The sequence below is a fragment of the Amborella trichopoda genome, chromosome 7, assembly GCF_054954075.1.
Source record: "Amborella trichopoda isolate Santa Cruz 75 chromosome 7, AtrichopodaSantaCruz75HAP2 v2.0, whole genome shotgun sequence".
Taxonomy (NCBI): Eukaryota; Viridiplantae; Streptophyta; class Magnoliopsida; order Amborellales; family Amborellaceae; genus Amborella; species Amborella trichopoda.
The window spans coordinates 14,963,970-14,980,443 of record NC_142342.1 but is presented as its reverse complement, the minus strand read 5'-3'; the positions used below and the strand labels follow the sequence as shown (position 1 = coordinate 14,980,443).

Sequence of the window (16,474 nt, the reverse complement as noted above, 5' to 3'; positions counted from 1 at the left end):
TTTTATTTTATTAAGGAAACTTCTCAGGCTTGCATGTTCATTTGAGGTTCTTATGATTTTGATCCTCGTCTAGTGGGTGGTGATCCTAAGGGACAGTCTTCCAGTGCATAGGTTTCTCATCATTCATTAAGGGCCTGTTTGGATGAAAATTATTATACTTTGTACCATTGATGTGTGACTTTTATCTAAAATTAGTATACTTTGTAATTTGTATAATATAGTTTTGTTAGTGTTTGTCAGGTACCATTATATATACAGTAGTCTATTTGGGGACTGTTTTTTATACTTTGTTTGGATGAGTTCATCTTGACACTAACTTGCTATTTTCTCTCATTTTATTATTAATACCATAATTATCGGAATCTTCTAAGGAGGGGGCGCTTCCGCTCCGGAAGCTCGATCCCGCGCTCCAAGATATGGGATCTCGATTCCGGGCGATTCCTTGATATTTAGGATCTCAATTCGGAAAATTGGGGAACTCAGTCCCATCGAATGGGATCCAGATCCCTTTGCCAAAGATCATGGTTTTATGAGTAAGCGGAACCGCGATTGCACCTACGTAGAATCGAGTATCCTCTAATTTGGGAGTGAGTTTCACCGACAAATTTTTTTATTCATATACAATTGAGTGTGGACCTCCAAATTTTATGACCTAGAAACTTTTTGAACTCCATGATTTCTTACATATTATACAATTCACAACTTTACACACCTTGTGAATCGTGATTTATGTATAATTTTAAAGAAAGGCAATAAAAGAGAGGACGAGGAGAGAAGCAAGGAGATGGAAGGAGATATAAAACAGTTGCATTATGGTTCAATTGAAGAATGTCAATATACTCAACTTCCTTGGAGGTAGTTCACTAGGTCTTGTCTACCTTCTGAAGGACTTCTATCGCTTGAGTGTTTGTCAACCAAATCGAGCTACACATGAGTTTGCCTTATGGATGATGGAATAACATGTATGCGTGGAAATGTGAAGTCTCTTTCATGTATATGTCTTTGAACCCTTAGCAATATTTGACAGAGGAGAGCGATTGAGAATTAATATGGCATTGTCTTTCCTCTTTCTTCTTTGCAAAGGAGAACTTAAATATTGTGGCATTTCCTTTTTGAAATAATCTATCACAACAATCTTATATTAATTGTCAATTGATTTTTGAGTGGGAGTCGCTCGATCCAAGTGATTTGTGCCAAAAATGAGGACGTGTGCGTAGTAGGCAGATCAATGTAGGTAGGTGTGCAATTTTTGTAATGGACCCACATGATTAATTTTTTATAGTGATAATTATTTTTGTCACCCTCCATTACAATTGTTAACATGGGATTGAGGACTTAGGTATTGCATCACCGTATTGGATTTCTGTTATTGCTATGTGTAAGATCATACTCTAATGACAACAAAATGTTAAACAGAATTTCAATGAGGTGAATTTTGTTCAAATTGATATTAGGTTTGTGAATTTGAAAAAAGTTAATAATATCGTTCAATGGAATTCGCTCCCTAGTTACAATATAGTTGATAAGTGAACTTCGGGAACCTCGATCCATATCGTGGAGGAAAGTGATCCCATTTAGTAAAGAATTCACTCCTATGAAGATATGGAATGCGCTCCCTGAAAGTCAGGGATCTCGATCCCTTGTCCTGACCATGTACGGACCTCGTTTCTCCAACCACGGATCTTCGAGCCTACCTCGCTCCATGCTCCCACTCCCGGTCCCGCTCCCGATCCCAGAGCTCTTGTTGCTCCCGTTCCTGGTAACTATGATTAATACAATTCATTAATTTGCTTTACTTCTCAAAGAAAGCATTGATAAAATATTTAATTTTAATAAATTTTTTTTGCTTTGCTTTCTTTTTATTATATAAATTTCATGGTCTCAAGAATTTGATTATAGTGTTCTTTTTGAAATTCATAAACTCTCTCTCTCTCTCTCTCTCATTCATTCTTGGGGCCTCAAGGATCACATATGGAAATACAACAGACAGTAGATCATAGAGAATAGGATTGTTGAGATGCCATCCCTCCAGATACCATGTAGAACATCAATGTCTTTTTTGATGCTTTTCACTTATTAACTCTATCATAGCAGACATTCTATGGAGAATCACTAATGGATAGTTGCCGCCAATTGGATTTTTGGAGATTGTGCAACTGTAGAGAAAGATGATCAACAGGAGCCATAGCCATGATGTATGTGTTGGTGTATTCTGAGGAATAGCGAGGGCCCTGCATGACTGGACATGCCTGAGATAAGGGATTGTCTGATGGCTCTGTAAAACTGAATTTTCAGCCAATAGTAAGATGGTGCACACTTTGTCCTTAATGACTTTCCTAGGCTGGGTAAGGAGCGCTGTTCTTCAGGTCTTTGAACATGGAAAGTCGGTCCCCTCTTGCCAAAGGGAGAATAGTCTTTTGATGTTTAAGTGTTTGCCACATCCTAAGAGAGGCCTTGGGTAAGCCCTAGAGATCTTTATTGAAAAGAAGAAACGTGCAAACCTTTGGTGAAGCTCTGGATCTAATAATTGAGATCCACAAGACACCCCTTTTTCCTTGTGTTAAATTTCATTTGACTTGTTCCACCAGTAGTTGTGGATAAATTCAGACCAACCACCACCTTAGAGATGTTAGGTATTATGTGTTTGGTTTTTTATCTCCTTGTACTTTTTTGACAGGCAAAATCATTTCGATGGTGTTGATGTGTTGGAGCTCGTCAATAGCTTTGGAACTAGTGGTTATTCATTCAAATTGGAGTTACGAGTATAAGGTTGTGGCCTTAGAGGTTGGAGTCCTCAGTATGGCTTAGATTGTGCACTACTCATAAATAACTCTGCTCCCACTGGAGCGCAGTGTGCCGAGAAGCCGAGGAAACAAACCCCATATTTTCATACACTGCCCCATAGCCCACTCCCTATGGGATTCCTTACTCTAACTCTTCCAATGGCAATTGGTGACCCCCAGTAACATTCCCCTCCTCGTCTCCTTCCCCCACCCCTATCCCTGGCCCTCTTCACGCATTCTACTGTGGAAGGCTTCTATGGCTGCCCTCCTATGAACGCAATAATCAAATATTTCGTGGACAGTATTTCACCACTGTCGCTCTGTTCGATAGGATCAAAGGCGCGGTAATCTTCTGGCTACTAACCATTAGCTGTTCAAAGGATTTCCCTCTTCAGCATTCCACTGACATTGGCATGTCCTACTCTTTATGCCCCACCAAAGCATTCCCCAAGCCTTTTTGTGGAGACCTCCGGAGCCTGGCCGTGCTAAACTCAATTTCGATAGATGCTCCCTTGGCAACCCTGGCCCCACAGACATCGAAGGCCTCCTTAGAGACCACGAAGGGTCGACTTTGGCTTCCTTCTCGAAGTTCATAGGCCATTCAGACTCCCAAACTGCAGAAGCAACTGCTCTGCTTGAGGGTCTCAAACTGTTTGACAACTCCTGGGGCCAATCACTAATAGTTGAAGGGAATTCCAACAATTTCATATCCTGGGTTCTGTTTGGGCCAATTGTCCCTGGCCCCTGATCCACATTTTTGATGAAATTTCTCATGTGAGTAGAGGACTCACGATAACTTGGAGACACATATATTGCGACAGTAAGTAGCAGACTCTCTTGCCAAGGTGGGTGCTTCAAATGCTATTGGCTGACCATTTTTGTAAACTCAGTCAGACCCCCTTCCTGGGGTTTGCGTCCCCCTCTCCTCATCTCTCTTGTTCTATACCCTCTGCCTAGGGGTATTTTTGTATAGAGCTCCCTTACAGAGGATAGGCATTTTCTGCTGTTTATAACCCCTGGTTTTCTCAGGCGGTCCAACTTTGTACTTTTCATTCCTACTATCAATACAACTGTTAACTCATAAAAAAAAAGAACACTGCTCCCACTGGAGTGGTTACTGCCCAGCTGGAAACACATATAAGTGCTGTTTCCTTAACAGGTGGGTTTCCTTGGGAAGGAGCTCCCATCTCCAGCGGTGTGACTTAACACACTGTTTGGATGTCCAGATTGATGTTAGATTAGTACCCAAACAGCGATAGGGCTACTCCTGCCAGGATGAAAGCCTTTTGAGGGTAATTCACTTCCTACTGTTTATACCTTGTCCTGTAGGGACTTACATCTTCCACATCTAAGAGAGAGTATCAACCTACTATTTGGATGAACAGATAAATGCTGATTTGCCCATACTTCTACTACCACCTTTGTAGACAATTGGTGAAATCAAAGGTAGTCTCAACTCCCAACACATAAGTTCTTGAGTTCCTCCTCCTTTCAGTTCTCAAAAGAAGAATGACCTCTGTAAAAGTGGTTGGTCGAGAAGTGGTAAGAGTTTCTAGTATACCAAGAGTTAGGTAGTGCATGAAGCTAGGGAAGCCGCTTGTCTCTTCGGAGGAGCATGGAGGACCAAGTGTCTCATGCATCCAGGACTAACAAGGAAGAATAAAGGACCTCCTGGAAGTTAAAAGGTGGTGTGATGTACCCTGTTAAATGAGTGAGGAACTCAGGGCAAGGACAGTTTTATCTTGGGGGTCTGCTCCAGGAACTGTTCACCATATTTGGTTAACCACGCATAAAAAGGGAGTATGGACCTTAAGTTCAGTTAGACTCTCCCTTGAACCTCCTTTTGTGCAGGCTTACGATCCTAGAAGGATCTGGATTGTGCAATGGCACACAGTGCCAGTTTCTCACTCTAAATCTATTGTCTGTGGTACTGTTTTACAGGGTCGTAGAAAACATGGAACTTACTCGAGCTGTTTCTTAACGATGGGATATCACATTTCAGACAAATTTCAAACACTCAAAAGACTTTGCATGTAGTTTATCCACACAAGATTTCAACTCAAAACATTTTGTATTTTGTTTTTCTCAAAAAGCATTTTGTATTTTGTGAGATATTCATGAATAAGTGAGTCTGCCACTGTGTAACTGCACTTTTCAGACATCTCCTCTGATCCCGATCTCCAACCACCACCAGTATAGAGCCCTTAGGACAAACCATTGGATTTCAGATTTGCAGTCCCAAGCTTACCATCCCAACAAAAAGAGAATGAACAAAATGCAACCCAATACTGTGGAGCAGTGGATAGCTGAAGGAGAATGACATGTTGTTAGGATAACAAATGAAAAAATTACGGAAAGGATGCAGTTTTTGGACCCAGAGACTGAACTGAAACTGGGGTCCAAGAAGGTTGATCGCTATAATACTGGAACCACATTCATGAAACATAAAACACAATGAATTCCTGACCTTGTACACATCCCCATTGAAGTCCTGTGAGCATACGAGTTCTTCCCTCAACAGAGTACTTGACCAAAAGGCGAAAATAATGCAGCTTATTTTCCTTTGGTTATTTAAATGATGCAGCTCATTACAATTCCAACCTACACTAACATCCTTGAGAACTGAGAAATATGTACCATGTTCTCCCTTTGATAAATTAAATAGATAATATTACACTCTTCCATCATCAGCAGCAGCACCACGGACCAAGTCCCTTCGTATTGTCCAAACAATAATTCCTAGTAAATAGATGTGTTCAACTTTGATGGTTGATGGTTCCTATCATGGTTATCCGAAAGGGCCGTAGTAGGTGGTCTTTAGAAACAGTGAAGCAGTTATAGTATGCATGCATTAAGATTCGATGGGTAACACTATTGTGACTGTAGCTGAGGCGAAGGTCGTCCTTACTGGGCTCAAGTTGTTCAATAGGTCATGTTGCTCCTCACAGGTGGTACAGGGAGACTTCGTGAATGTGATAAATTGGGGAAAGAGGTGTTCTAATTTCCCTGGAATCTGGAGGAAGCTTTGATGAAATCTTTGAACTGAGCAGTACTCTCCAAATTATCTTCCAAGTTCCAACATACCTGGAGAGAAGCCAACGAAGTAGCAGACAGACCACCTATGTAGGGGGCATTATAACAGAATCTCAAGATCTCCCTCCTGTGCCCGGAATTATGCAACATCCATGATCAAGGTTGATTTTTCATCTTTTCATTTTGCACATGTTTCTTCTTTTTATGTTGTACATGGTTTGGCCTATTATGTATGTATTGGCCCATTTTGTACAGAAGGCAGAAATTTTGTTACTACGACATTATTTTGATATAATACAGTAAGGGGACAACATTAAACGATATAGAATTTGAAAGAGGTTAACTAGTGGAAATCTCACAAAGACTTTGTTGTAAATAAATCTATGAGGATGCAAATAAGCAACAATAATAAATCTTTATAGTTGTTATTTTTGTTGTAATAGTGAATTATCAGTAATAATGAGTGCATACAAAAAGGGCTAAGTAAGTTTTACCAATAAGTGTCGCTTCTAGAGGGCATCGATGGTGGTTACATTGAATATGGCACTTAGGCCCATGTGCAAGATCAATCCAATTAATTGAGGTCATGGCACGTAGGCACATATGCAAGATCAATCAATTAATTGAGGTCCATTTTCTATGTTAATTAGGTCTGCATGTCCCAACAAGCACTTATCCATAGTTTTTCAGAATTTGTGAGCAAGATCAAAATTATTATTTATGGGAACAATATCATCAGTTTGTCATGTATTTTGTATGCATCTAGACTTATGTAGTATGCGTGGTTGCTTGTCTCACATGTTGAATTAGGCTTTTAAATCTTCCAAGCTTTATATGGAAAACCTTTTCTCATGGAAGATGGACATGAAGTCCTTAGTACTATTCTTCAATGTATAATTCGTTTTTTACTCTTGAGGCATGTAAATTGAATATTAGAACATAGACTAGCCATCAGTTGAAGTCTAAGAAATCCTTACCAATCTGGGAAAAAAATGTCTAAGCATGCTTTTGATCAAAAGTTTTTGCTGGACTAGCTAGTGAATTGCAACGACACTTTTGTAGGGCAATTTTGAGACCCTGAATGTAGTAATAGCTGAGAGCTTGAGAAAAATTGTGTGCTGTCTACACTGAGCCTTATGTGGTTGTGTTTCTGTGGGTCAGTCAAAGGATGCAATTTCTTTTTTCTCGTTAAGAAATTCAAACTCATGATTGCAGTTTACTTTGTTTAAATGTTTGGTCAAATATTTGGAAAATATCCTTTCTTAAAATCTGGTTTCTCTTTAGAATAGAAGGAATTTTCTTTTTTTTTTGTTGTGGAGACTTGTTGCCTCTATCTTGTGTAAATAGATCCCGAATTTGTGAAAAATGTAATTCATTTGGTTTTGGTGATGTCATATTCCATGCACTAAATCAACCAAATCTTGTGGATAAGGATGCAAATTTATTTGAAACTTTGGATCCACAATTGATTTTAAGAAAGACACTGAATTTATGACTCTTCTTATGAACAGTTCGGATGTCCTTTAGATCACCTTTCTCCATGCAAGTTTTGTTTTAGTTAATTAATTGGATATTAATTTAGGTTCCTTGTGGTACTTCTTAGTTCACTTATTGGTGATTTAGTTAGTATATTGGTTACTGGTTTAGTTGCCATTTAGTGTATCCTTGTTTTACCTACTTTCTTCCACACATTTCAGATTGGAAAGCTCGGGCTGATGTTGTGGATCTGTTGAGGAGTTTGAAGAAAAATCTGACAATACTTATTGTTAGCCATGATTTAAAGTAAGCTCCCTTAAATATTTGATTCTCATTGAACCTCATTAGGTAGCTCTTATTTGCTTTATTTTCACATTTAACTACGCCCATTACATAAATTAATCTATTAAATTGTTTGTTGTCCATTCTGACTGTACCAAAGCTTGGCTAAACTAATCCTACTTGTTCATTGCTGTTATTGCTATAATATCTCAAGTCCAATGTCCTGTAATATTGTAAAGAAAAACATTCGGCTACTAAAGAGACAAATTTTGGTTCTGGTTCAGATCCGAACTGCTCAATTTGTGAAGCGGTTTTACAGAAAAAAGTTTCCTGTTTGATGTCTTTCCTTAATTTCAAGTACATACCTTCAAGAGCAGCAATCTGTTCTCAACAGTAAATAATAGCAAAAAGAGTTTATACATGAAAATAAATGAAAGTACATTTTGTGAATGACAGTTGGGAGTAGTGAGAAAAGATATGGAGACTTATAGCTTCACTAAAGGTATGGTTCTTGATAGAGCAGAATGGCGGACCAGAATTTGTGTGGTCGACCCCAAATAGTTGGAAAAAGGCTTTGATGATGATGATGACATTGCTACATGAGCTCTGTTTAACAGGACATGGCCTCGAACTCAAAGTTTAGAAGCCTAAAGTCTCCCCACTAACTGAGTTGAAGGTTAATCCATCCTATCAAAAGATGGTTCTCTTGCATAAAGTTGCATTTCAATTCGGTGTTCTATTGCTTGTGAAGCATGGTCTAAAAGCAATCTGGATGACATTCTTACTATCACAAGACCATCAAAATATAATTGGCACCATCAAATCATATGGAAGAAATGGAGAGTAACACTATTATTTCTTTTTGAGATTGTAAGCATTAACAATATTATTGCAGGTTGAAGATACGTGGATCTAATCGGCCTCTGCACTAGTTTGGCAACTTTATTATTTCGCTGTTGTAGACACCTGAAATGTGGTTGGTTCTTGTGATTGATCATGGAATTTTATCCTAGACCACCCACAGAATCCCTAGACTACGAATAGAGGCTTTCCCATACACCCTAAGGTCTCAATCTACCATATTATTCTCAGAAACCCTACAACTTTCGAAAGTTCACCCTAGTCAAACTTGGCCCAAATAACATGAAACCTATGCCATTTTCTAAGGAATTGAATAAGCCTTCCAACAGTCCAAGTTAGGATGCACTGTCCAAAAGTTAAGGCAAATTTACTGAACAAACCCAATAATTTCAGTAGTACTGGAAAGGCTTATAGTGTTCTGCATCGAGCACATCTTACCAAACCAGGCACATATTGTATCGATGTTGGATTTTGTGTTAAAATAGTACCACACTGCTTTGGGAAGTGCGTTAAAGCCTCCAGAGCCTCTCTAAGTTGGTCCATCATTTGATGTAGTTTGATCAAGAAATCTCGACCATTCATCTGGAACTCTACCGCCACACCTCAATCTATAAATACCCCTTCTTAAGGTCCAACTGGGGGAGCCACAACCCTTGTTCTTGTGTCCCAAAACTTTGGCATGAATCCTAAAGCCTTCATGCTCCCAAAATTTCCTAATTCTCAAACCACCCCAGGAACCTTATAAAATCTCAATTAGGTCATGGTTACCTCTGATTTAGACATTTCTAACCATAGGCGCCCAAATATTCTGTCTAATTTCTACCCTCAAATTGTCTGACCCTAATTCAATAGGATCTTATCTAATTCATCAAACCCATAATTACTCCCACATACTGCCCCATATAGGTCTTGTGTCTGCCATACACCAGAATAACCTTCCTCTTATACATAGATCTACCCTAGATCCACTCAATCTCAGATTCCCAGTTGAATCTCTTTATCTGATTTCAATAATCTGATAGAATCATCTTGCAGATCCATTTTGAGTCTCATGTATTGATTCAGTTTAATTCAGCCGGCACTTGCACTGGATTTGGTAACGAGGACCACAAAGATGTATGATTTTATCTTTTCCTCTTTACATTTAATTTAATGTTATTGGTTATATTTAAATTTAATCCTAAAACCTGTAATTTATATTTGAGAAATTTATGTTTTACTTTCAGTTATTATTATTCAATATTTTACTACTGAAGTATTTCACATTCACTGCCTTGGTGGTGTATGAATAAGTAGATAAATTTATTTTGCAGTCACTGCCTTGAGTTTAAACAATTTTATTTCCCTTTCTTAATCAATTTTAAAATTTATGCCTGAACAAACCTACGCGCACCCACTTGGATTTGCTTGTAAACACTATTCATTGAATTAGTGATTATAGAAGAGTATTAAAAAAACTGGTTGTATACCGCCGAGCAGTTGGCTGTGATGCCTATGTGGTGACATGAGAAAATTGATGGTGGGTGGACTATGTTTTAAAACAAATGAGGACAATGCATTTTCTAGACTTTGAACATCTAGATAAGGGTGTCACATTGCTTAAGATTCGTTCAGCAGTACTAATTTGTTTGAAAGGATGTCGAAAGTAACACGAATTCTATCCAAAATGTGGGAGAACAACCATGTGACTTCTACTAATAGACATGAAGTTCTTTGAAGTATCATCTTGTGTATGATTGATCTTTGCACATTTCTACTGGAATGTGAACCAAAATATTGGGATTCCTTTGCCACATAAAATAGACATGGTATTTCTAGAGAAGTGTGGAAAGAAATTCTTGGCCTAATTGGTCTCTTAAAGGGGGATCTCTTGTGCTCAAGCTGATAGCAAATGCATGCACTTTCTTGCATTCCTAGCCAAAGTCAAATGTAAGATGCTTGCTGCTAGAGGGCTTTTGATACTAGATGATGGTATAATGTATTTAAGCAAATTGGTGGAATTCATTCGGTATGAATAATGAACGAAAATTCGGTCACCCAGCCGCCTGAGCGGCATGTTTTGAAATGCGAGGCAACCTGTCCTAGGAGGCTTTTGCTAGGTGCCTGCTTAGGCAGTGTAAAAGGTGGACGCCTTGGCGCCACCTTGACCTCAACCAAAAAATAGTATTAATTTATAATTATTAATTTATTCGTGAACCAAAAAATAGTATTAATTTAATTTTAATTAATATATAGAAGAATTTTACTTCTTATGCCACTTGTCGTTTTGCATGCAACAATAATTATTAATTTATTAATAATCCAAAAAATAGTATTAATTCAATGTTAATTTTTGTATGAAAGGGTTAGACTTTTTATGCCACTTGTCCAAAATGCTTTTTGCATGTAATGATAATTATTAATTTATTTTTAAACTAAAAAATAATATTAATTCGTATTATTAATTTATCAAAAATGCTTTTTGCATGTCACAGTAATTATTAATTTATTAGTAAACCAAAAAATAGTATTAATTCAATGTTAATTAATATATGGAAGGATTAGAATTTTTATGCCGGTTGTCGAAAATGCTTTTTGCATGTAACGGTAATTATTAATTTATTAGTAAACCAAAAAATAGTATCAATTCGTAATTATTAATTTATCGAAAATGTTTTTTACATGTAGCAATAATTATTAATTTATTAGTAAACAAAAAAAGTATTAATTCATAATTATTAATATATTGGTAAACCAAGAAATAATATTAATTTAGTGTTAATTAATATATGGAAGGGTTAGACTTTTTATATTGAAATGTTTTGTGCTTGTAATGGTATTTATTAATTTATTGGTAAACTAAAAAATAGTATTAACTAGTAATTATTAATTTATCAAAAATACTTTTTGCATGTGATAGGAATTATTAATTTATTGGTAAACCAAAAAATAGTATTAATTCATAATTATTAATTTATTGGTAAACCAAAAAGGAATATTAATTTCATTTTAATTAATATATGAAAGGATTAGAATTTTTATGCCACTTGTTGTTTTGCATGTAACAGTAATTATTAATTTATTAGTAAACTGAAAAATAATATTAATTTATCGAAAATGCTTTTTGCATGTGATAGTAGCTATTAATTTATTGATAAATCAAAAAATAATATTAATTCGGAATTAGTATTATATAGTATATACAATAAAATGGGGGGAGGTGTGGGGATCCAACTTTTAAAGAAAAACAACATAGGCTGCCTTTGGGTCTGGGCGCCCGCCTTAGCGCCTACGTGGCTCAGAGACCAAACCGCCTAGGTGGCTAAGAGCCAAAATCGCCTATGCCTTTTTGAACATTGGTTATGAGTATTTACCATGATTAAGTATAACCTGTCTGCATGTGCGTTGTATATCTATCAAAATTTCTATCGGGTTGGGCTACTCTTACTCTTTTTCTAGAACTTCATTTCCTTTGTTTGTAAATTGGATTGCAATGCAATTAAGTTTTTTATATTATTTACTTTTTCTATTCCTAGTTCAGAGTTGGAGTATGCACCAGTGTTTTTTATATTATTGGTAAGATTTTAGGAGTTGTATAGAATAGTAATTAGAGTGCTTTGGAATATTTTGTTTTACGTAAAGGGATAAAAATGTTATTACAAAATTTGTTTTAATTAGGACTTCTATTCAATTAGAATTAGGGATTTTTGGGCTCCAAGTAAGTTGTTTTATTATAAGCGGACTATATGGAGAATTTAGAATAGAGATTTGAGTTATTATTTAGAAACATTGTTTCCTTGAATTCTTGTGAATTCTGCAGAGCCATTGAAGTTAGGCGTGTTAGTTTCCTCTTTTATTTTCCAATCTATAGATTATTGGATTTTCTTCCTCATGAAATTCTTTCCACATCAATTGGTATCAAAGCACATGATTAGAGCAAAAAGGGCAGATATCTTCAATCAAGTCTAGATTTAGCTGAATTTAGGCCATGTTTTACTGATTTCTGCCAAAAATTTGCTGATTTCAGCCTAGGGTTTACTAATTTCTTCCTAGAACTTTTTGATTCACTAGGGCTCGTTGATTTTCTTCTTGGGGTTTGTGATTTCTGTGAACCTATGGCAACAAGAAGGGGTCATGGAAGGGGAAATCTCATAGATTGCCTCGGTGATGCTAGATATGATGGAATTGAAGATCTCAAGAGGCAAGTTAAGCAGCTCCACAACAATTTGCGAGCATCACTCATGGGCAAGATGGTGATCATTTTTCCTTAGAGGATGTCGTGTACAACTCTTTTCACCGCCATACTTCGCATGAGGAGTCGAGTAAAAGGGAAAGTGATAGAAGACCTAAACGTGGTAACATCACTCTAGGGTTTTGCAGTTTGAAGGTCGCATTCCTGATTGTGAGCATAATTTGACTCACAATCAAGGGAGAGGTAATATGGCTGCTTGGAAGTGCAATTTGGTTTGTGATGTTGACGTTGGCTGTGGAGAATCTTTATTTTCATCAAATTGTTTTCAAAATCAGCAGGTTATATAGGGTGGGATTTGTCACCAATTTTTGGTACATTCTCAACTGAACAACACAATCTCGTACTAGATCTGATCTATGACAAGGTTCAAGATGAAGATCTAAAGGATATCAAAGAGGTGGAGCATTCAAGAGATTTAGGGCATTGGAATCAGAGTAGCGCAACTGAAGCGTGGTCATCTCATAAACCGCAAACTGTGGCCCTAGGTTCAGGGAGTATAGAAATAACTCTCAAGAAAACCTCTAAAGGCTAAAAAGACTTTGAAGTTTCCTTACACGATTCTCAATGCGATTTCAAAGATAGCGATCATCGTCATCTAAGCCTTATCCCAATTAGTTGGGGTCGGCCACATGAATCTTGTTCCTCCATTCATAGGTTTAGGATTCATGATAAGATGTGGCAAAGTTCTACGCTGGCTGCCTATTTAACGCAATCCACCTCTTTTACCCGGGCTTGTGATGGGTTAAGGGAAAGTTTAAGGTCCTCACCCTTGTTAGACCACGAGTTCAAAGATAGCTGAATTTGTATCTATTCCTCAATATATATATATATATATATATATATATATATATATATATATATATGGAAAATGCTGAGATTAGCCCACTAGCTCATATGAACATATGAGCCCAACGGCCCATATTGAATCTGGGCCGATTTGACGGCCACAAATTCATTTCGTGTTTGAATTTAATTTTTTTTCTACAAATCCAAATAACTTGAAATTTTCGACGTCCATTATTCTCATCAATACGCATCTAATAAGAATATTTTAAAAATAATTCGCAAAAATTAAATTGACCAAAATACCCCCGAAATGTTTCAGGGGTATTTTGGTCAATTTATTTCTTGCAAATTATTTTTTTGATATTGTTATTAGATTACCCTATTTTTTAAGAACACACTCCTAAAATTACAAGTTATTTGGATTCATAGAAAAAAAATTAAAATTAAAATATGAAATATGGTCGTGACTGTCAGATCGGCCTAGATTCAATCTGGGCTGTTTGGCTCATATGTTTATATGAGCTAGTGGGCTAATCTCAACATTTTCCTATATATATATATATATATATATATATATATATATATATATATATATATATATATATATATATCATGATCAATTTCGTGAAGATTCTTCTTACTACAAATAATCTTTGAGCCAACAAAGAAGAAGAGTTTAAAGAAGGTGGTTTTGATGCTCAATTCATCTTAGCACACTTCAAAACTCAAGGATAAGTTTTCACCAACCAAGGGAGTCTGATGTAGGACAAAATTATTCTAATTTTAAATTTGTATTTAATTCAAATGATGTATATTTCCATTTTTATTTTAGTATTTGTTTTTAAGGTTTTTGAGTTTTTATGGATTTTAGGGTTCGTTCTTTATATTTTTGGGATTTTAGAAGTTTTTTAGAAAGGTAGTTAGAGTGCCTCTGCCATATTTTGTTTTATCAGTGGTAAAAATGTCATTGCAAAATTTATTTTAATTAGGATTTTTTTCAATTAGAACTAGGATTTTTCGGGCTCTCAGTAAGATCATTTGGGATCTATGAAGAGAATTCAAAATAGAGGCTTGAGTAATATTTTAACAACATTGTTTCCTTGAATTCTTGTAAATTTTTGTAGAGCCATTGAAGTTAGGCTTATTAGCTTCCTTTTTTATTTTCAATCAATGAATGATTGGATTTTCTCTACCTCCGAAATTCATTCTACATCAGTGATATTATTTGTTTAGAAGAAAGTAGAACCATATTACCTTGCAAAAAGCCTGTATGTGTTGCATGATATACAGATGGAGTATCTACAGTCAGTTCTAAACAATTGGAAGGTAAGACTATTTCTTAATAATGGACATTCATGTGGCTGTCTGTGGTTGGTAGCAGATGGTGGATCCCGTAGCTGTCTGCCATATGCTACATATGCTATGTTCTGATGTACTTGCTCTTTACAAGTGTAGTAATGAACTTTGCTACCACTCTGCTAAGAAATACTGATTCTTTTAAAGGCAATCGGTTCTGTCATCGGGTAGAACTCAACCAAAATCTCAGTGTCTGTTTATTGTAGTCAAATTCAAGTGTCAGATCCTTCAGAATAGCAAAGTTGGAGTCTTATTTGTTAGTTACGACAGTGGGAATTGTGCAAGTGTAGCCGAATAATTTATATTTTGTCATCGAGCCATATATTTTGTTTGGGATGTCACGTTTGAGCCATATAATTGGTCTTCATTATCGTGCTCCTAACCATAACACTGATTAGGAGCCATATAATTGGTCTTCATTATCGTGCCCCTAATAATAACACAGATTAGAGATCCAATGCTTTGCATCTCTCTCGCTCTCTCATTGATTAGAGATCCAATGGCTGGTCTCTCTTTCTCTCTCTCTCTCTCTGTCTCTCTCGCTCTCTCATGTGTGCATGCACATGTGCAAGCTTGCATGTACGTGGCACTTGCATAATTATTTCTCATTCTAGTTCAGCCGTTCAAACTGACACCAACAAGTGTATAAATGCCATTCTAGTGCAGAATACATGTTTTGTTAGTAGAGTGCAATCTTTAAGCATTACATACATCATGATAGCAAAGATGGAATTTTTATTTAATAGTTGCACACGGTGGAATCGTATGGAAGTAGTATAATTTGGATTTTGTGTTGTTAAATTTTCTATCTTATTCCTTATATTGGTCGTCTTTACTGCCCCCTGCTCCTATGGTTTCTGTTTCCTTACTGCTATGTTGCATGATATTGATGTATATCAAGTTACGTATTACCTAAAAATGTTTTGCCTAGATTTAATTATCAACATTTTACCTTTCTAATGGAAGCTTTGCATTTTTCATCACATAACGCAAAAGTTGGGTTGTTGTTCTCTTAATTTCATTATGACATTGTTCTTGCTTGATGTGGGCAGAGAATTATCATCCTTGGTGGACCGATCGTGGCGGATGGAAATGGGTGGAGTTCTAAAGGAGGAACCTCTACGACTGTAGTATGAAACCATATTCTTGTCATTAGGTTCCTCATTTTCTTGTATCCCCTGTCTATTATCGTCCTGTAATTTCTGACCCATGTTCTCATCCTGAGAATTTGTGATGACATTTGGATAGTTAACATAAGGACAGTTTCTACGAGTTCATGTAGAAATGAATCGCCTCTTAAAAATCAGTTGGATATTTGAATCTAATTTTTAAGGACATGTAATATCTAACATGGAGATCATGAATATGAAAAAATAAATAAACTTTGAAAATTAAAAATAAAATTTTATTAAAAAAATTATTTTTAGATGGACCACTTATTTGTATTTATCTTTAAGATGGATGCTTTATACCTAGGGGACTGCAAATGTAGAAATGCGGTCCCTGCCGTATGAAACAATTTTCGTTAACATAATGCTGTTGGCCCTTCTCTAGACGCGCTTCGTTGTCGTTGTGTAACACAATAGTGTAAGAACCATATCACAACGTGATTGTTTACGTTCATTATTTACTTCTGATTTTGTCTAAATAATGCTGCAAATAAGCC

The 16,474-nt window shown here is 36.4% G+C and overlaps 1 protein-coding gene across 20 annotated transcripts in view; it reads left to right on the top strand.

Annotated features, from left to right (window-relative positions):
• The window catches only part of ABCI11 (non-intrinsic ABC protein 14), a 28,415-nt gene extending 12,190 nt beyond the window's left edge, over positions 1-16,225 (top strand). For 12 of the 20 annotated variants that reach the window (XR_016059124.1, XR_016059121.1, XM_088871734.1 and 9 more), the window contains 2 exons: positions 7,514-7,598; positions 15,861-16,225. Coding sequence is in view for 10 of the 20 variants with exons in the window: in XM_088871734.1 (XP_088727860.1) it covers positions 7,514-7,598; positions 15,861-15,939 (164 nt within the window). In the remaining 10 variants the exon portion in view is untranslated. Of the gene's footprint in view, positions 1-5,731; positions 5,978-7,513; positions 7,599-8,030; positions 8,251-15,860 lie in introns of all 20 variants that reach the window. The other 8 variants (XR_016059127.1, XR_016059126.1, XR_016059119.1 and 5 more) reach the window with 2 other exon arrangements.
• Positions 16,226-16,474: the final 249 nt, after the last annotated feature.